We start from the raw sequence: 22,413 nt of genomic DNA on the forward strand, positions 1-22,413 counted from the left end.
ACCAGAGGAGACACAACACTCCTCACACCAAGATCACACTCTCTATATATTCTATGGGGGATCACCAGAGGAGACACAACACTCCTCACACCAAGATCACACTCTCTATATATTCTATGGGGGATCACCAGAGGAGACACAACACTCCTCACACCAAGATCACACTCTCTATATATTCTATGGAGGGATCACCAGAGACACAACACTCCTCACACCAAGATCACACTCTCTATATATTCTATGGGGGATCACCAGAGACACAACACTCCTCACACCAAGATCACACTCTCTATATATTCTATGGAGGATCACCAGAGACACAACACTCCTCACACCAAGATCACACTCTCTATATATTCTATGGGGGGATCACCTGAGGAGACACAACACTCCTCACACCAAGATCACACTCTCTATATATTCTATGGGGGATCACCAGAGACACAACACTCCTCACACCAAGATCACACTCTCTATATATTCTATGGAGGGATCACCAGAGGAGACACAACACTCCTCACACCAAGATCACACTCTCTATATATTCTATGGAGGATCACCAGAGACACAACACTCCTCACACCAAGATCACACTCTCTATATATTCTATGGGGGATCACCAGAGACACAACACTCCTCACACCAAGATCACACTCTCTATATATTCTATGGGGGATCACCAGAGACACAACACTCCTCACACCAAGATCACACTCTCTATATATTCTATGGGGGATCACCAGAGGAGACACAACACTCCTCACACCAAGATCACACTCTCTATATATTCTATGGGGGGATCACCTGAGGAGACACAACTGTTGTACCGGGTGGTGATCTGGTGAAGGTACAACGTGCCGCGTGTGTTAGAGCGGCACGAATAATCGTAAATAAATCGCGATCTCGATTCACCCTCCCCCCCCGCGGATTTCCAGTCCGGATGACCCGCGATTTTCGGGTGCGGCCATAGGAAAGTCCCCGGCTTCGGCCTAGCTCCGGGAGCAGCGGCCATCTTGGTACACCCGGCGGCGGCTGTCTCGTCAGGAAGTGATGTTTCGTCGCCGCCATCTTGCTCCACCCCCACACTCCTATACAGTAATATTAGTTAGAAGGGGGGCAAGCGGACATCTTGTTACACCCACAGTTATTTTTCAACACAAAACGGAGCTTAAATACAGTGGCCCAGATTCAAGAAGCTATTGCGCCGGTTGCGCGGCGCAATTGCTGTTTTGCTCCCGCGTAGCGAATGCCCCTGATTCAGGAACATCGCTACGCGGACTGCAGCCTAGGATATGACAGAAATAAGCCTCCTTATGCCTTCATATCTTTGGCTGCATTCTTGCGTTGTCCGCTAGGGGGCGCGGCCATTGTGATCGGCGTATAGTATGCAAATTGCATACTACCACAGATTCACAAAAGTTGCGCGGGCCCTGCGTACGCAAGGTACGGAGTTTCCGTACGGCGACTTTAGCGTAAGGCTGCCCCCTCTCATAGTAGGCGCAGCCAATGCTAAAGTATAGCCGCCCTTCCCGCGTTGTGAAATTTGAATTTCACGTCGTTTACGTAAGTGATTCGTGAATGGCGCTGGACGCCATTCACGTTCACTTAGAAGCAAATGACGTCCTTGCGACGCCATTTGCCGCAATGCACGTCGGGAAAGTTTCCCGACGGAGCATGCGCTGTTCGCTCGGCGCGGGAGCGCGCCTAATGTAAATGATTCCCGCCCCCGGCGGGATCATTTACATTAGGCGCCCTTACGCAGGGCTAATTAGCATAGCGCCCGCGCAATTTACGGAGCTACTGCTCCGTGAATCGCGGGCAAATCGAAATATTTGCGTGGGCGCAGAGCAAAAATCGTTGCCCTTTGCCCACGCAAATATTGCGCGGATCTACCTGAATCTGGGCCTCTGTATGTAAATCTGACGGACTTTTTCCATGTTACATTCTAAAAGCCGCAGCAAACCTGACATGTTTGCTAATGTGACAGAACACCAAATCAGACGTGTTCTGTCACATTAGCAAACCATGTCAGGTCAGCAGGTTTGCTGCGGCTTTTAGAATGTAACATGTAAACAGTCCGTCAGATTTATATTTTCTTTATTTAAAGCGGTGTTTCACCCTAAAAAACAACTTTCTAGCATGTCATTCAGCATAGTAGCGCGAGCTACAGTACGCCTTTATAGTTTTTTTTCCCGCGCCGTACTCACAGTTTAATCGAGTAGTAAAATTTCAGACTCCCCGCGGGGAATGGGCGTTCCTATTCAGAGGGCTCGTGATTGACGGCCGGCTATGGCGCGTCACGCTTCACGAAAATAGCCGGAGTAGGTCTCGGCTCTTCCCGGCGCTATACGGCGCCTGCGCACAGACATCGGAGCTGACTGCGCAGGCGCCGTGAAGAGCAAACACCTATTTTGGCTATTTCCGTGAAGCGTGACGCGCCATAGCCGGCCTTCAATCACGAGCCCTCTGAATAGGAACGCCCATTCCCCTGAAACTTTACTACGCGATTACACCGTGAGTACGGCGCCAAAAATATATATAAAGGCGTACTGTAGCTCACGCTACGATGCTGAATGAGATGCTAAATGTTTTAGGGAGAACCCCGCTTTAAGCTCCGTTTTGTGTTGAAAATAAAGTGGTAATATTCTCTGTTAGGTAGATTCAGGTAGAGAAGCCTATCGTTACAGCGGCGTAGCTTAGCGTGTTTAGGCTACGCCGCCGTAAGTAAGCGAGGCAAGTACATGATTCACAATGTACTTACCTGCTAAGTTACCGCGGCGTAGCCTAAAGCGGGCGGGCGTAAGCGCGCCTAATTCAAATGTGTGTAAGGGGGCGTGTTTAATGTTAATATGGCTTGACCTCATGTTTTTTACGTTTTTTTTTAAACTGCGCATGCGCCGGGCGCCTACATTTCCCAGTGTGCATTGCGGCTAAGTACGCCGCACGGGCCTATTGATTTTGACGTATACGTAAACAACTTAAATCCCGATTCACGATCGACTTACGCAAACAACGTAAACATTTCGAATTTCGCGGCAGGAACAGCGGCCATACTTAACATTACTATTCCACTAGGGCCCAGCTCTAACTTTACGCGGCCTATCTCTTACGCAAACGGCGTAAAAGTACTGCGTCGGCCAGGCGTACGTTCGCCGATCACAATGGAAGCGCCACCTAGCGGCCATCCAAAATATTGCAATCTAAGATAGGACGGCGCAAGCAGGCTGTAAAAAGACGGCGAGTCAGAGAATTACAACCACCCTGCGGCCGTATAACGTCGTACGCACGTCAGGAAGTGGTTAATAAAGTGCTGTTTTACAATAAGGTTCCTAATAGAAGAATGCTTCTCCAATGATTTTCACGTTTCTTCCAAGTTCTGTCTGTTATAAATCTGTATTATATATAATATATTGCATGAGATCAGCTCCGCCCCCGGAATGCATTGTTACTTTATGACTCCGCCCACACACGAAGTAAATTGTCCTCTGTGAGAAATGATTGGTCAGTGGGCGGTGCCGGGGGCGGAGTTATGAAAGAAATGGGTCGGGCGGCGCCCTGCTGACATTCAGGATGTAGAGATTGGTGTGAATTATTCCACATGTGACGTCATACGGAGGTCTCAGCGGTGAATGTGACGATATGAGATCATTCATTTACATAAAAGTGTAAAATACAAAACTCCGGCGGGTGTAACAAGATGTCCGCCATCTCACTCTATCATTACTGGGCTGGAATGCGGGGTGTAGCAAGATGGCGGCGAGGCTACGTCACTTCCGTTACACATCCTGACGTGTCGCCCTATCTGATGAACAGCGGGACATCCGTTTTTAGTCAACTACATTTCCCAGAATCCCTTTCTCCGGTCACATGACTGGGTAGTGGGCGGAGTCTGTGTCATACTGACCTTCTGGAGCCGCTGCGACCGACAGACCGACCATGATCCGAATTTCCCGATCCGTCCTGAGGTGACCTACCGATCTCACCCTCCCCCACACACCTACCTACCTTTTACACCTCTCCCCTTCCCCACCTACCTACCTTCCTTCCTTTACACCCCTCCCCCACACACCTACCTACCTTTACACCTCTCCCCACTTACCTACCTTCTTCCACATCTCTCCCCTTCCCCACACACCTACCTTCCCCCAAACCTCTCCCCCCACCCACCTACCTACCTTCCTTTACACCTCTCCCCACTTACCTTCCTTTACACCCCTCCCCCCACCCACTTTCCTTGCTCCACACCTCTCCACATATCTTCCCCCAAACCTCCCCCTACCTACCTTCCTTTACACCTCTCCCCACTTACCTACCTTCTTCCACACCTCTCCCCTCCTCCATTCACCTACCTACCTCTCCCCACCCACCTACCTTCCTTCCTTTACACCTCTCCCCTCCTCCACCTACCTACCTTCCTTTACACCCCACCTACCTTCCTTTACACCTCTCCCCACTTACCTACCTTCTTCCACATCTCTCCCCTCCTCCATTCACCTACCTACCTCTCCCCTTCCCCACCTACCTTCCTTCCTTCCTTTACACCTCTCCCCTCCTCCACCTACCTTCCCCCAAACCTCCCCCCACCCACCTACCTTCCTTTACACCCCTCCCCCCACCCACTTTCCTTGCTCCACACCTCTCCACATATCTTCCCCCAAACCTCCCCCACCTACCTACCTTCCTTTACACCCCTCCCCCACCCACCTACCTACCTTTACACCTCTCCCCACTTACCTACCTTCTTCCACACCTCTCCCCTCCTCCATTCACCTACCTACCTCTCCCCACCCACCTACCTTCCTTCCTTCCTTTACACCTCTCCCCCCACCTACCTTCCTTTACACCCCACCTACCTTCCTTTACACCTCTCCCTTCACCCCTCCACCTACCTTCCTCAGTCACCTCCAGCAGGTCATGTTTCCAGGATTTCCATTATTCTGCACAGGAGATTATTATCTGAGGGAAATCCTGAAAACATGACCTGTGTCTCCCCTCCCCCCCCTCCTCTGATACTTATTAATATTCCTTTCTCCCCGCCCCGTGACCTTTCACCCCGTATCCTCCTCACACACTATATATATAATGGATGGGGGAGGGGAGAGGGTCCTGCGATTCCTCAGAGCCTCCATTGAGGTCTATGGAACCAAAATTCAGTCCCCGCCCCTTTCCTGTAAGAGAGCAAGTGATAATCCCACACGTGGGTGTGTCCCATATGGGGGCGTGTCCTATAGGAAGGCGTGTCCCATAGGGGGTGTGATTCATTGAAAGGTGTATCCTATATGGGGGTGTGTCTCATAGGAGGATGTGTCCCATAAGGGGCGTGTCCCATAGGAGGGTGTGTCCCATAGGAGGGTGTGTCCCATAGGAGGGTGTGTCCCATAAGGGGCGTGTCCCATAAGGGGCGTGTCTCATAGGAGGATGTGTCCCATAAGGGGCGTGTCCCATAGGAGGATGTGTCCCATAGGAGGGTGTGTCCCATAAGGGGTGTGTCCCATAGGAGGGTGTGTCCCATAGGAGGGTGTGTCCCATAGGAGGGTGTGTCCCATAGGAGGGTGTGTCCCATAGGAGGGTGTGTCCCATCGGAGGGTGTGTCCCATCGGAGGGTGTGTCCCATCGGAGGGTGTGTCCCATAGGAGGGTGTGTCCCATCGGAGGGTGTGTCCCATAAGGGGCGTGTCCCATCGGAGGGTGTGTCCCATAAGGGGCGTGTCCCATAGGAGGGTGTGTCCCATAGGAGGGTGTGTCCCATAGGAGGGTGTGTCCCATAGGAGGGTGTGTCCCATCGGAGGGTGTGTCCCATAAGGGGCGTGTCCCATCGGAGGGTGTGTCCCATAAGGGGCGTGTCTCATAGGAGGATGTGTCCCATAAGGGGCGTGTCCTATAGGAGGGTGTGTCCTATAGGAGGGAGTGTCTCATAGGAGGATGTGTCCCATAAGGGGCGTGTCCCATAGGAGGGTGTGTCCTATAGGAGGGAGTGTCCCATAGGAGGGAGTGTCTCATAGGAGGATGTGTCCCATAGGAGGGCGTATCCTATAGGAGGGAGTGTCCCATAGGCGTATCCTATAGGAGGGCGTGTCCCATCGGGGGTGTGTCCCATCTGGGGTGTGCCCCAAAGGAGGGCGTGTCCTATAGGAGGGAGTGTCCCATAGGAGGGAGTGTCTCATAGGAGGATGTGTCCCATAGGAGGGCGTATCCTATAGGAGGGCGTGTCCCATCGGGGGAGTGTCCCATCGGGGGTGTGTCCCAAAGGAGGGCGTATCCCAAAGGAGGGCGTATCCTATAGGAGGGGGGGTATCCCAAAGGAGGGCGTATCCTATAGGAGGGGGGTATCCCAAAGGAGGGCGTATCCTATAGGAGGGTGTGTCCTATAGGAAAGCGTGTCCCATAGGAGGGTGTGTCCAATAGGAGGGAGTGTCCCATTGGGGGGTGTGTCCCATAGGAGGGCGTATCCCATCGGGGGGGGTGTCCCAAAGGAGGGCGTATCCCATAGGAGGGCGTGTCCCATAGGAGGGCGTATCCCATCGGGGGGGTGTCCCAAAGGAGGGCATATCCCATAGGAGGGCGTGTCCCATAGGAGGGCGTATCCCATCGGGGGGGTGTCCCAAAGGAGGGCGTATCCCATAGGAGGGCGTGTCCCATAGGAGGGCGTATCCCATCGGGGGGGTGTCCCAAAGGAGGGCGTATCCCATAGGAGGGTGTGTCCTATAGGAGGGCGTATCCCATCGGGGGGGTGTCCCAAAGGAGGGCGTATCCCATAGGAGGGTGTGTCCTATAGGAGGGAGTGTCCCATCGGGGGGGTATCCCAAAGGAGGGTGTGTCCTATAGGAGGGTGTGTCCTATAGGAGGGTGTGTCCCACAGGAGGGCGTGTCCCATCTGTGGGGTGTCCCATAGGAGGGCGTGTCCCATGTGAGGGAGTGTCCCATATGGGGGCGTGTCCTATAGGAAGGCGTGTCCCATAGGGGGTGTGATTCATTGAAAGGTGTATCCTATATGGGGGTGTGTCTCATAGGAGGATGTGTCCCATAAGGGGCGTGTCCCATAGGAGGATGTGTCCCATAAGGGGTGTGTCCCATAAGGGGTGTGTCCCATAAGGGGTGTGTCCCATAGGAGGGTGTGTCCCATAGGAGGGTGTGTCCCATAGGAGGGTGTGTCCCATAGGAGGGTGTGTCCCATAAGGGGCGTGTCCCATCGGAGGGTGTGTCCCATAAGGGGCGTGTCTCATAGGAGGATGTGTCCCATAAGGGGCGTGTCCCATAGGAGGGAGTGTCCCATAGGAGGGAGTGTCTCATAGGAGGATGTGTCCCATAAGGGGCGTGTCCCATAGGAGGGTGTGTCCTATAGGAGGGAGTGTCCCATAGGAGGGAGTGTCTCATAGGAGGATGTGTCCCATAGGAGGGCGTATCCTATAGGAGGGAGTGTCCCATAGGCGTATCCTATAGGAGGGCGTGTCCCATCGGGGGAGTGTCCCATCGGGGGTGTGCCCCAAAGGAGGGCGTATCCCAAAGGAGGGCGTATCCTATAGGAGGGGGGGTATCCCAAAGGAGGGCGTATCCTATAGGAGGGGGGGTATCCCAAAGGAGGGCGTATCCTATAGGAGGGTGTGTCCTATAGGAAAGCGTGTCCCATAGGAGGGTGTGTCCAATAGGAGGGAGTGTCCCATTGGGGGGTGTGTCCCACAGGAGGGCGTGTCCCATCAGGGGGTGTCCCATAGGAGGGCGTGTCCCATAGGAGGGCGTGTCCCATCGGGGGGGTGTCCCAAAGGAGGGCGTATCCCATAGGAGGGTGTGTCCTATAGGAGGGCGTATCCCATCGGGGGGGGTGTCCCAAAGGAGGGCGTATCCCATAGGAGGGCGTGTCCCATAGGAGGGCGTATCCCATCGGGGGGGTGTCCCAAAGGAGGGCATATCCCATAGGAGGGCGTGTCCCATAGGAGGGCGTATCCCATCGGGGGGGTGTCCCAAAGGAGGGCGTATCCCATAGGAGGGCGTGTCCCATAGGAGGGCGTATCCCATCGGGGGGGTGTCCCAAAGGAGGGCGTATCCCATAGGAGGGTGTGTCCTATAGGAGGGCGTATCCCATCGGGGGGGGTGTCCCAAAGGAGGGCGTATCCCATAGGAGGGTGTGTCCTATAGGAGGGAGTGTCCCATCGGGGGGGTGTCCCAAAGGAGGGCATATCCCATAGGAGGGCGTGTCCCATAGGAGGGCGTATCCCATCGGGGGGGTGTCCCAAAGGAGGGCATATCCCATAGGAGGGCGTGTCCCATAGGAGGGCGTATCCCATCGGGGGGGTGTCCCAAAGGAGGGCGTATCCCATAGGAGGGTGTGTCCTATAGGAGGGCGTATCCCATCGGGGGGGGTGTCCCAAAGGAGGGCGTATCCCATAGGAGGGTGTGTCCTATAGGAGGGCGTATCCCATCGGGGGGGTGTCCCAAAGGAGGGCGTATCCCATAGGAGGGTGTGTCCTATAGGAGGGAGTGTCCCATCGGGGGGGTATCCCAAAGGAGGGCGTATCCCATCTGGGGTGTGTCCCAAAGGAGGGCGTATCCCATAGGAGGGCGTATCCCATCGGGGTGTGTCCCATAGGAGGGTGTGTCCTATAGGAGGGAGTGTCCCATTGGGGGGTATCCCAAAGGAGGGTGTGTCCTATAGGAGGGTGTGTCCTATAGGAAAGCGTGTCCCATAGGAGGGTGTGTCCCACAGGAGGGCGTGTCCCATCTGTGGGGTGTCCCATAGGAGGGCGTGTCCCATGTGAGGGAGTGTCCCACCAGGGGGGCATATCCCATGTGAGGGCGTATCCCATGTGAGGGCGTGTCCCATCGGGGTGTATCCTATAGGAGGGAGTGTCCCATCTGGGGGGTGTCCCAAAGGAGGGCGTGTCCCATCGGGGGTGTGTCCCAAAGGAGGGTGTATCCCATAGGAGGGCGTATCCCATAGGAGGGCGTGTCCCATGCGATTGCGTGTCCCATCGGGGTGTGTCCCATAGGAGGGCGGAGTGATTGTGGAAGGGAGAGGCGGGGTCTTGGTGGAGATTTCTTCAGGGAGGAGGAAATTTCTCTATAGATCATTATCTATATACAGAGGGGGAGGAGCCTCCTGGGTCATCTATAATTCCTTTATTATTCAGACTCCTCCTCCCTGTCCCGGGATCCCGCCTCTTGTCCTCATCCAATCCCATCATAAGATCTCCTCCCGGGTACCGCCCACCATTGAGGCCTTTCTGGTTCAATCCGGAGGAGGGGGAGGGGCCAAACTTCCAGGAGACCGAGTCACGGCGCCATTTCTGAAACTTTCCGGAGGGGGGGGAGGGGAAATCAATCTTTTACTTTTTACTCCAATAAATTTCCCGGAAAAAACCCCACAAATTTCTTCTTCTACATATTTGTGGTAATAAAATCCCAATAATCGTTTATTGATCGGGTTATTGATCGGCATATTGATCGGGATATTGATCGGCATGTTGATCGGCTTATTGATCGGTATATTGATCGGGTTATTGATCGGCTTATTGATCGGGATATTGATCGGCATGTTGATCGGCATATTGATCGGCATGTTGATCGGCTTATTGATCGGCTTATTGATCGGGTTATTGATCGGGTTATTGATCGGCATGTTGATCGGCTTATTGATCGGCATGTTGATCGGCTTATTGATCGGTATATTGATCGGTTTGCTCCTCTACATACTATGGGAGAGATTTATGTAATTTCGGTGATGTGAGATTTTTCTCGGGACGGCGACATTGCGGCGGACACATCGATCACATAACTGGGGTATCTGGGAACCGGTGACCCCAAAACACGATCAATACATATTTGTGGCTCTAATGACACTGGCTGGGAAGGGGTTAATGTGTTCTCACTGTATGTGGGGGGAGGGGCTGCCTGAGACAACGCAGAGGCCCCTCCCCCAGAGATCCCGGAACTGTCTGATCTCCTCGGTCACAACTGTTTACACCGCAGATCCTCGTTCTGTCACTGCGAGGAACCATCACAGGCGGCCATCAACTCCACCCCACCCCCTGATTGGCTCCCCCGCTGGCCAGTGGCCACCGCAGGGTCAGAGGAGGGGCCGCCGCAGGGTCAGAGGAGGGGCCGCCGCAGGGTCAGAGGAGGGGCCATGGAGAGTCGGAGGAGGGGCCACCGCAGGGTCGGAGGAGGGGCCACCGCAGGGTCGGAGGAGGGGCCACCGCAGGGTCAGAGGAGGGGCCATGGAGAGTCAGAGGAGGGGCCATGGAGAGTCAGAGGAGGGGCCACCGCAGGGTCGGAGGAGGGGCCACCGCAGGGTCAGAGGAGGGGCCACCAAAGGGTCAGAGGAGGGGCCATGGAGAGTCGGAGGAGGGGCCACCGCAGGGTCAGAGGAGGGGCCACCGCAGGGTCGGAGGAGGGGCCACCGCAGGGTCGGAGGAGGGGCCACCGCAGGGTCGGAGGAGGGGCCACCGCAGGGTCAGAGGAGGGGCCACCGAAGGGTCAGAGGAGGGGCCATGGAGAGTCGGAGGAGGGGCCACCGCAGGGTCAAAGGAGGGGCCATGGAGAGTCAGAGGAGGGGCCACCGCAGGGTCGGAGGAGGGGCCACCGCAGGGTCAGAGGAGGGGCCACCGCAGGGTCAGAGGTGACAGTTGATGATTTGAATCCCCCGCACTTCTCATGTGACTTTATCTGTCCAGAGCTGCATGAGAAGTCCCAGCACAGAGAGTCTCATACAATGTATGACAGCCAATCAGAGGTCACCACGGCAGTCAGGTGACCCAAAATCAGGTGTCCCAATTATTAGTACAGTGACAGTGCAGTCTGTGTGCCGGGGGCGCGCTGTACAATCCTATTCCATCAAACAAGAGAACAGATTTCTAGTCAACTTTCTACCAACCCCACCCACCATTGTCCTCCACCCCACCCACCACCAGACCAGACCACCCACCACCAGACCTCCCCACCCACCATTCTCCTCCACCCCACCCACCACCAGACCACCCCACCCATCACCAGACCTCCCAACCCACCATTGTCCTCCACCCCACCCACCACCAGACCTCCCCACCCACCATTGTCCTCCACCCCACCCACCAACAGACCAGACCACCCATCTACCAACCATTGTCCTCCATACCACCCATCACCATACCACCCCACCCATCTACCGACCATTGTCCTCCTCCCCACCCATCACCAGACCACCCAACCCATCTACCAACCATTGTCCTCCTCCCCACCCATCACCAGACCACCCCACCCATCTACCAACCATTGTCCTCCACCCCACCCATCACCAGACCACCCCACCCATCTACCGACCATTGTCCTCCATACCACCCATCACCAGACCACCCCACCCATCACCAGACCACCCAACCCATCTACCAACCATTGTCCTCCATACCACCCACCACCAGACCATCCCACCCATCTACCGACCCCACCCACCATTGTCCTCCACCCCACCCATCACCAGACCACCCCACCCATCTACCAACCATTGTCCCCCACCCATCACCAGACCACCCCACCCATCTACCAACCATTGTCCTCCACCCATCACCAGACAACCCCACCCACCACCAGACCACCCATCCCCAGACCATTGTCCTCCACCCCACCCATCACCAGACCACCCCACCCATCTACCGACCATTGTCCTCCATACCACCCATCACCAGACCACCCCACCCATCACCAGACCACCCAACCCATCTACCAACCATTGTCCTCCATACCACCCACCACCAGACCATCCCACCCATCTACCGACCCCACCCACCATTGTCCTCCACCCCACCCATCACCACACCACCCCACCCATCACCACACCATCCCACCCATCTACCGACCCCACCCACCATTGTCCTCCACCCCACCCATCACCAGACCACCCCACCCATCTACCAACCATTGTCCCCCACCCATCACCAGACCACCCCACCCATCTACCAACCATTGTCCTCCACCCATCACCAGACAACCCCACCCACCACCAGACCACCCATCCCCAGACCATTGTCCTCCACCCCACCCATCACCAGACCACCCCACCCATCTACCGACCATTGTCCTCCATACCACCCATCACCATACCACCCATCACCAGACCATTGTCCTCCACCCCACCCATCACCAGACCATCCCACCCATCTACCGACCATTGTCCTCCATACCACCCATCACCAGACCACCCCACCCATCTACCGACCATTGTCCTCCACCCCACCCACCACCAGACCACCCCACCCATCTACCGACCATTGTCCTCCATACCAACCATCACCAGACCACCCCACCCATCTACCAACCATTGTCCTCCACACCACCAGACCACCCCACCCATCTGCCAACCATTGTCCTCCACCCCACCCATCACCAGACCACCCCACCCCACCCATCTACCAACCATTGTCCTCCATACCACCCATCACCAGACCACCCCACCCATCTACCGACCATTGTCCTCCATACCAACCATCACCAGACCACCCCACCCATCTACCGACCATTGTCCTCAATACCAACCATCACCATACCACCCCACCCATCTACCGACCATTGTCCTCCACCCCACCCATCACCATACCACCCATCACCAGACCATTGTCCTCCACCCCACCCATCACCAGACCACCCATCACCAGACCATTGTCCTCCACCCCACCCATCACCAGACCATCCCACCCATCTACCAACCATTGTCCTCCACACCACCAGACCACCCCACCCATCTGCCAACCATTGTCCTCCACCCCACCCATCACCAGACCACCCCACCCATCTACCGACCATTGTCCTCCATACCACCCATCACCAGACCACCCCACCCATCTACCGACCATTGTCCTCCATACCAACCATCACCAGACCACCCCACCCATCTACCGACCATTGTCCTCAATACCAACCATCACCAGACCATCCCACCCATCTACCAACCATTGTCCTCAATACCACCCATCACCAGACCATCCCACCCATCTACCGACCATTGTCCTCCACCCCACCCATCACCATACCACCCATCACCAGACCATTGTCCTCCACCCCACCCATCACCAGACCACCCCACCCATCTACCGACCATTGTCCTCCACCCCACCCATCACCAGACCACCCCACCCATCTACCGACCATTGTCCTCCACCCCACCCATCACCAGACCACCCCACCCATCTACTGACCATTGTCCTCCACCCCACCCATCACCAGACCACCCATCACCAGACCACCCCACCCATCTACCGACCATTGTCCTCCATACCACCCATCACCAGACCACCCCACCCATCTACCGACCATTGTCCTCCACCCCACCCACCATTGTCCTCCACCCCACCTATCTACCAACCATTGTCCTCCATACCAACCATCACCAGACCACCCCACCCATCTACCAACCATTGTCCTCCACCCCACCCATCTACCACCCATCACCAGACCACCCCACCCACTAATCTCAATGTATTTTATCCAACATCCTTTAGTAGACGTTGTCCTTATATTGTGGGGGATGGGATCGGTTATCCCGGTTTTGATGCCTCGAATTGGTTGTTTGTGTTGCAGGTTGCCGGCCGCCAGTGTAAGATATTACGCCCAAACTGCGGAGGTAAGTGTGGGGCCACCATGGATTCTCATTGGGGAGAAGACTAGACCACACCTACCCCTCCCCCATCACTCGCTATAAACGAGACATAGCGGTGGTGGGATCTCCGGAATGTCCTCCTCCTCATCGGATCTCACTTCTCTCCACTTTCATCCCTTTGTATTTCCTCTCCCCCTCTTCTCTTCATAGCCTTCCTCTCCCTCCCTGTATATAATAGTTGATTATCTCTCTCATACAGACGGTTGTGGAGAAGGATGGAGCATCGGCGACAGAAGCCGCGTCACAAACTGTCCGCGTGTCCCAGAAGACGCAGGTGGTAAGTCGTCCGTTTGGAGTCGACTTAACTGTATTAATATACATTGGCTGGGTGTGGTCAATGGGGGGTGGTAACGGTACGTTGGCTGGGTGTGGTCAGTGGGGGGTGGTAACGGTTCGTTGGTTGGGTGTGGTCAGTGGGGGGTGGTAATGGTACGTTGGCTGGGTGTGGTCAGTGGGGGGTGGTAATGGTACGTTGGTTGGGTGTGGTCAGTGGGGGGTGGTAACGGGACGTTGGTTGGGTGTGGTCAGTGGGGAGTGGTAACGGTACGTTGGCTGGGTGTGGTCAGTGGGGAGTGGTAACAGTACGTTGGGTGTGGTCAGTGGGGGGTGGTAACGGTACGTTGGCTGGGTGTGGTCAGTGGGGAGTGGTAACGGTACGGTACGTTAGGAGGTTGTCATCCAGTCACGTGTTGTAGACATGGTGGTCCTCCTTCCTCTCCTCTAATGACTCTCCCGGTGTTCCTCTCTCAGGAGTCGCGGTCCTTTGCGGTTGGGATGTTCAATGGCCTCATCCATGCAGAGCAAGTCTTCCCCTTCCCCTCCGGTGAGATCCTCCTCTTCTTCTCTCTCTCTTCCTTACCCAGAATTCCCCTCTGACTCCTCCCCCTCTTTGTCCCCGCAGTGCTGAGTGAAGAGCAGTCTCAGTTCCTCGGTGAGTTGGTCGCTCCCGTCTCGCGCTTCTTCCAGGTGAGTCTCATGTGAATGGAGGAGGGAAGACGGGAGAAGGTTCAACGTTCTGAAAAAACACCACCCCCTAAACCCTTCAACTTCTTCACCCCCCCCCAGATCCTACAATAGGACGGTCCCCCCCCCCCCCCCCATGAGATCCTACCATTGGATGCCCCCCCCGAGATCCTACAATAGGACGTCCGCCCCCCCCCCGAGATCCTACAATAGGACGCCCCCCCCCACCCGAGATCCTACAATAGGATGCCCCCCCCCCCCCCGAGATCCTAAAATAGGACGGGCCCCCCCCCCCCCCCAGATCCTACAATAGGACGCCCCCCCCACCCGAGATCCTACTATTGGATGCCCCCACCCGAGATCCTACAATAGGACGGTTCCCCCCCCCCCCCGAGATCCTACAATTGGATGCCCCCCCCTGAGATCCTACAATAGGACGGTCCCCCCCCCCCCCCCCCCCGAGATCCTACAATTGGATGGATGGTCCCCCCCCCTGAGATCCTACAATAGGATGCCCCCCCCCCCCGAGATCCTAAAATAGGACGGTCCCGTCCCCCCCGAGATCCTACAGTAGGATGCCCCCCCCCGAGATCCTACAATAGGACGGTCCCCCCCCCACCCGAGATCCTACCATTGGATGCCCCCCCTGAGATCCTACAATAGGACGGTCCCCCCCCCCCCCACCCGAGATCCTACCATTGGATGCCCCCCCTGAGATCCTACAATAGGATGCCTCCCCCCCCCCGAGATCCTACAATAGGATGGTCCATGGGGCCCTTCTTTCTACCCGGTTACTCCTGTCCTCGGTCATTGTCCCCTCAGTGTGGTTGGTGATTGGATGGAGGAGGTCATGTTGTATTCCCCCCCCCCCCCCAGGAGGTGAATGACCCGGCGCGGAACGATGACCTGCAGATGGTGGAGGAGAAGACGATGGAGGGACTGAAGGAACTCGGAGCATTTGGCCTGCAGGTCCCGGTGGACTTGGGGGGGATGGGACTGAATAACACCCAGGTAAGTGGGAGGGGCTTGTCTTGTAGGCATGTGTCTCCAGCTGGGGGCAGAAGGTGGGTGGGGTGAGATGTGGGGGGGCTGGGTAGGAGGTGGGTGGGGTGAGATGTGGGGGCTGTGTAGTAGATAGGGGGGGCTGGGTATAAGGTGAGTGCGGTGAGATGGGGGGGGCTGGGTAGAAGTTGGGGGTGAGATGTGGGGGCTGGGTAGTAGATGGGTTGGGGGGGCTGGGAAGAAGGTGGAGGTGAGTGGGGTGAGATGTGAGAGGCTATGTAATAGGTGGGGGGGTGGGCTGGTTAGAAGGTGGGTGGGGGGGCTGGGCAGGAGGTAGATGGGGTGGGATCTGGGTAGGAGGTAGATGGGGTGAGATCTGGGTAGGTGGGTGGGGTGAGATCTAGGGGGGCTGGGTAGGAGGTGGGATGGGATCTAAGGGGGCTGGGTAGGTGGGTGGGGTGAGATGTGGCTGGTAAGACACTCATCCTCCTCCTCCATGGTCTCTCCCTGGTGCTCAGTATGCCGCCTGGTGGAGGTTGTCAGGTTGCAGGAGGTAGAGATGGATAGATTGGGATCTAGGGGGGCTGGGCAGAAGGTGGAGGTGGGCGGGGTGGAATGTGGGGGGCTGGGTAGAAGGTGGAGATGGGTGGGGTGTGATCTAGGGGGGCTGGGTAGGAGGTGGGTGGGGTGAGCTGTAGAGGCGCTGGGTAGGAGGTGGAGGTGGGTGGGGTGAGATGTAGAGGCGCTGGGTAGGAGGTGGGTGGGATGGGATCTAGGGGGGCTGGGCAGAAGGTGGAGGTGGGTGGGGTGGAATGTGGGGGGCTGGGTAGAAGGTGAAGATGGGTGGGGTGAGCTGTAGAGGCGCTGGGTAGGAGGTGGGTGGGATCTAGGGGGGCTGGGCAGAAGGTGGAGGTGGGTGGGGTGGAATGTGGGGGGCTGGGTAGAAGGTGGAGGTGGGCGGGGTGGAATGTGGGGGGCTGGGTAGAAGGTGGAGATGGGTGGGGTGTGATCTAGGGGGGCTGGGTAGGAGGTGGATGGGGCGGGATCTAAGGGGGCTGGGTAGGTGGGTGGGGTGAGATGTGGCTGGTAAGACGCTCCTCCTCCTCCTCCATGGTCTCTCCCCGGTGCTCAGTACGCCCGTCTGGTGGAGGTTGTCGGGTTGCAGGAGGTAGAGATGGATAGATTGGGATCTAGGGGGGCTGGGCAGAAGGTGGAGATGGGTGGGGTGTGATCTAGGGGGGCTGGGTAGGAGGTGGGTGGGGTGAGCTGTAGAGGCGCTGGGTAGGATGTGGGTGGGGTGGGGGGCTGGGTAGAAGGTGGAGATGGGTGGGGTTTGATCTAGGGGGGCTGGGTAGGAGGTGAGCTGTAGAGGCGGTGGGTGGGATCTAGGGGGGCTGGGTAGGTGGGTGGGGTGAGATGTGGCTGGTAAGACACTCATCCTCCTCCTCCATGTTCTCTCCCCGGTGCTCAGTACGCCCGTCTGGTGGAGGTTGTCAGGTTGCAGGAGGTAGAGATGGATAGATTGGGATCTAGGGGGCTGGGCAGAAGGTGGAGGTGGGTGGGGTGGAATGTGGGGGGCTGGGTAGAAGGTGGAGATGGGTGGGGTGTGATCTAGGGGGGCTGGGTAGGAGGTGCGTGGGGTGAGCTGTAGAGGCGCTGTGTAGTAGGTGGAGGTCGGTGGGGTGGGATCTAGGGGGGCTGGGCAGAAGGTGGAGATGGGTGGGGTTTGATCTAGGGAGGCTGGGTAGGAGGTGAGTGGGGTAAGATGTAGAGGCACTGGGTAGGAGGTGGGTGGGGTGGAATGTGGGGGGCTGGGTAGAAGGTGGAGATGGGTGGGGTGTGATCTAGGGGCGCTGGGTAGGATGTGGAGGTGGGTGGGGTGGGATCTAGGGGGGCTGGGTAGGTGGGTGGGGTGAGATGTGGCTGGTAAGACACTCATCCTCCTCCTCCATGTTCTCTCCCCGGTGCTCAGTACGCCCGTCTGGTGGAGGTTGTCGGGTTGCAGGAGGTAGAGATGGATAGATTGGGATCTAGGGGGGCTGGTCAGAAGGTGGAGATGGGTGGGGTGTGATCTAGGGGGGGTGGGTGGGATGGGATCTAGGGGGGCTGGGTAGGTGGGTGGGGTGAGATGTGGCTGGTAAGACACTCATCCTCCTCCCCCATGTTCTCTCCCCGGTGCTCAGTACGCCCGTCTGGTGGAGGTTGTCGGGTTGCACGACCTCGGTGTCGGTATCACTCTCGGCGCTCACCAGTCCATCGGCTTCAAGGGAATCCTCCTGTATGGGACAGAAGAGCAGAAGAAGAAGTATCTGCCCCGATTGGCCTCAGGTAATGGGGGGGTAATAGAGGGAGGGGTAATAGTAGGTAGGGGGTATATAGGAGTCAGTGAGGGGGTAATAGGAGTCAGTGAAGGGGTAATGAAAGAGGGGGATACAGTTATGATGTAAAGTGTGCGAACAGTTGGTGGGATTATTCACAAATGGAATGGTTACCTCCTCATTCCTATAAATCCGGCGCCCCTTTTTCTTCATTAATGTTTGGTTAGTACAATATCCCCACCTCTTTGGGGACCAAAGAATTCAAGTGGGGGGAGAATGTAGCCATGAAGTACACAGGTTCTGAGGATTTAATGCAGATGAGGCACCAAGTGAGTTTAATCAGCACCTTAATCTTCCTCAGAACCTGTGTACTTCATGGCTACATTCTCCCCCCACTTGAAATCTTTGGTCCCCAAAGAGGTGAGGATATTGAACTAACCAAACATTAATGAAGGGGGGTAGTTGAGGGTATATAGGGGTTGGGGAGGGGGAAGTTGAGGGTATATAGGGTTCGGGGAGGGGGTAGTGGAGGGTATATAGTGGTCAGTAATGGGGGTAGTGGAGGGTATATAGGGGTCAGGGAGGGGGTAGTGGAGGGTATATAGGGTTAGTTGAGGGTATATAGGGGTCAGGGAGGGGGTAATTGAGGGTATATAGGTGTCGGGGAGGGGGTAATTGAGGGTATATAGGTGTCGGGGAGGGGGTAGTTGAGGGTATATAGGGGTCAGGGAGGGGGTAGTTGAGGGTATATGGGGTTCTGGGAGGGGGTAGTTGAGGGTATATAGGGGTCAGGGAGGGGGTAGACGAGTGTATATAGGGGTCAGTAATGGGGGTACAGCAGGAATTCAGAGGGTCTTGGTCTATAATTGAGGATTTCGGGGGGGGGGGGGGTAGTTGAGGGTATATAGGGTGGATTTCGGGGGGGTGGGGGTAGTTGGTAACGGGGCGATATCAGTGGATATAATTTTGTCGCCATACAATCTAGGTGAAACGATTGCAGCATTTTGTCTGACGGAACCGTCCAGCGGATCTGACGCGGCGTCCATCCGAACCACGGCAAAGAAGAGCTCCTGCGGAAGCTTCTATACCCTGACCGGGGGCAAACTCTGGATCAGGTGAGATGACCTTTCCGGGCCAATGTGGCGGATTTGTCTATATCGGTGTACATCCCGTCTCGGGGGATCTGGGGTATGTTGGCTTCTCATGGTGGTCCGGTCTCGGGGGGAATCTGGTGTATGTTGGTTTCTCATGGTGGTCCGGTCTCGGGGGGGAATCTGGTGTATGTTGGCTTCTCATGGTGGTCCTGTCTCGGGAAATCTGGTGTATGTTGGCTTCTCATGGTGGTCCGGTCTCGGGGAATCTGGGGTATGTTGGCTTCTCATGGTGGTCCTGTCTCGGGGGAATCTGGGGTATGTTGGCTTCTCATGGTGGTCCTGTCTCAGGGGTATCTGGTGTATGTTGGCTTCTCATGGTGGTCCTGTCTCGGGGGAATCTGGGGTATGTTGGCTTCTCATGGTGGTCCGGTCTCTGGGAATCTGGGGTATGTTTGTTTGCTTCTCATGGTGGTCCTGTCTCGGGGGGAATCTGGTGTATGTTGGCTTCTCATGGTGGTCCGGTCTCGGGGGGAATCTGGTGTATGTTGGCTTCTCATGGTGGTCCTGTCTCGGGGAATCTGGTGTATGTTGGCTTCTCATGGTGGTCCGATCTCGGGGGGAATCTGGTGTATGTTGGCTTCTCATGGTGGTCCTGTCTCGGGGGAATCTGGGGTATGTTGGCTTCTCATGGTGGTTCTGTCTCGGGGAATCTGGTGTATGTTGGCTTCTCATGGTGGTCCTGTCTCGGGGGGGGGGGGGGGGGGGGTCTTGTGTATGTTGGCTTCTCATGGTGGTCCTGTCTCGGGGGAATCTGGTGTATATTGGCTTCTCATGGTGGTCCTGTCTCGGGGGAATCTGGTGTATATTGGCTTCTCATGGTGGTCCTGTCTCGGGGGGAATCTGGTGTATATTGGCTTCTCATGGTGGTCCTGTCTCGGGGGGAATCTGGTGTATATTGGCTTCTCATGGTGGTCCTGTCTCGGGGGAATCTGGTGTATGTTGGCTTCTCATGGTGGTCCGGTCTCGGGGGAATCTGGTGTATGTTGGCTTCTCATGGTGGTCCTGTCTCGGGGGAATCTGGGGAATGTTGGCTTCTCATGGTGGTCCGGTCTCAGGGAATCTGGTGTATGTTGGCTTCTCATGGTGGTCCTGTCTCGGGGGGAATCTGGTGTATGTTGGCTTCTCATGGTGGTCCGGTCTCGGGGGGAATCTGGTGTATGTTGGCTTCTCATGGTGGTCCTGTCTCGGGGAATCTGGTGTATGTTGGCTTCTCATGGTGGTCCTGTCTCAGGGAATCTGGTGTATGTTGGCTTCTCATGGTGGTCCTGTCTCGGGGGGAATCTGGTGTATGTTGGCTTCTCATGGTGGTCCTGTCTCGGGGAATCTGGTGTATGTTGGCTTCTCATGGTGGTCCGGTCTCAGGGGGAATCTGGGGTATGTTGGCTTCTCATGGTGGTCCTGTCTCGGGGAATCTGGTGTATGTTGGCTTCTCATGGTGGTCCGGTCTCAGGGGGAATCTGGGGTATGTTGGCTTCTCATGGTGGTCCTGTCTCGGGGAATCTGGTGTATGTTGGCTTCTCATGGTGGTCCGGTCTCGGGGGGGAATCTGGTGTATGTTGGCTTCTCATGGTGGTCCGGTCTCGGGGGGAATCTGGTGTATGTTGGCTTCTCATGGTGGTCCTGTCTCGGGGAATCTGGTGTATGTTGGCTTCTCATGGTGGTCCGATCTCGGGGGGAATCTGGGGTATGTTGGCTTCTCATGGTGGTTCTGTCTCGGGGAATCTGGTGTATGTTGGCTTCTCATGGTGGTCCTGTCTCGGGGGGGGGGGGGGTCTGGTGTATGTTGGCTTCTCATGGTGGTCCTGTCTCGGGGGAATCTGGTGTATATTGGCTTCTCATGGTGGTCCTGTCTCGGGGGAATCTGGTGTATATTGGCTTCTCATGGTGGTCCTGTCTCGGGGGGAATCTGGTGTATATTGGCTTCTCATGGTGGTCCTGTCTCGGGGGAATCTGGTGTATGTTGGCTTCTCATGGTGGTCCGGTCTCGGGGGGGGGGGGGGGGGGGAGGATCTGGTGTATGTTGGCTTCTCATGGTGGTCCTGTCTCGGGGGAATCTGGGGAATGTTGGCTTCTCATGGTGGTCCGGTCTCGGGGAATCTGGTGTATGTTGGCTTCTCATGGTGGTCCTGTCTCGGGGGGAATCTGGTGTATGTTGGCTTCTCATGGTGGTCCGGTCTCGGGGGGAATCTGGTGTATGTTGGCTTCTCATGGTGGTCCTGTCTCGGGGAATCTGGTGTATGTTGGCTTCTCATGGTGGTCCTGTCTCAGGGAATCTGGTGTATGTTGGCTTCTCATGGTGGTCCTGTCTCGGGGGGAATCTGGTGTATGTTGGCTTCTCATGGTGGTCCTGTCTCGGGGAATCTGGTGTATGTTGGCTTCTCATGGTGGTCCGGTCTCAGGGGGAATCTGGGGTATGTTGGCTTCTCATGGTGGTCCTGTCTCGGGGAATCTGGGGTATGTTGGCTTCTCATGGTGGTCCGGTCTCAGGGGGAATCTGGGGTATGTTGGCTTCTCATGGTGGTCCTGTCTCGGGGAATCTGGTGTATGTTGGCTTCTCATGGTGGTCCGGTCTCGGGGGGGAATCTGGTGTATGTTGGCTTCTCATGGTGGTCCGGTCTCGGGGGGAATCTGGTGTATGTTGGCTTCTCATGGTGGTCCTGTCTCGGGGAATCTGGTGTATGTTGGCTTCTCATGGTGGTCCGATCTCGGGGGGAATCTGGTGTATGTTGGCTTCTCATGGTGGTCCGGTCTCGGGGGGGAATCTGGTGTATGTTGGCTTCTCATGGTGGTCCTGTCTCGGGGGAATCTGGGGTATGTTGGCTTCTCATGGTGGTTCTGTCTCGGGGAATCTGGTGTATGTTGGCTTCTCATGGTGGTCCTGTCTCGGGGGGGGGGGTCTGGTGTATGTTGGCTTCTCATGGTGGTCCTGTCTCGGGGGAATCTGGTGTATATTGGCTTCTCATGGTGGTCCTGTCTCGGGGAATCTGGTGTATATTGGCTTCTCATGGTGGTCCTGTCTCGGGGGGAATCTGGTGTATATTGGCTTCTCATGGTGGTCCTGTCTCGGGGGAATCTGGTGTATGTTGGCTTCTCATGGTGGTCCGGTCTCGGGGGAATCTGGTGTATGTTGGCTTCTCATGGTGGTCCTGTCTCGGGGGAATCTGGGGAATGTTGGCTTCTCATGGTGGTCCGGTCTCGGGGAATCTGGTGTATGTTGGCTTCTCATGGTGGTCCTGTCTCGGGGGGAATCTGGTGTATGTTGGCTTCTCATGGTGGTCCGGTCTCGGGGGAATCTGGTGTATGTTGGCTTCTCATGGTGGTCCTGTCTCGGGGAATCTGGTGTATGTTGGCTTCTC

At 56.2% G+C, this 22,413-nt stretch overlaps 1 protein-coding gene across 1 annotated transcript; it reads left to right on the forward strand.

Annotated features, from left to right (window-relative positions):
- Positions 1-3,832: 3,832 nt before the first annotated feature.
- On the forward strand, positions 3,833-19,018 carry ACADVL (acyl-CoA dehydrogenase very long chain; the record flags this gene model as incomplete). Its single annotated transcript, XM_040334301.1, is given in 8 exon segments — positions 3,833-3,965; positions 13,542-13,584; positions 13,820-13,897; positions 14,371-14,443; positions 14,522-14,586; positions 15,460-15,594; positions 17,769-17,913; positions 18,889-19,018. Coding segments are annotated over 8 exon segments (698 nt in total), but the record flags the coding sequence as incomplete, so codon positions are not given.
- Positions 19,019-22,413: the final 3,395 nt, after the last annotated feature.

This window comes from Rana temporaria, assembly GCF_905171775.1.
Source record: "Rana temporaria chromosome 4 unlocalized genomic scaffold, aRanTem1.1 chr4rz, whole genome shotgun sequence".
Lineage (NCBI taxonomy): Eukaryota > Metazoa > Chordata > Amphibia > Anura > Ranidae > Rana > Rana temporaria.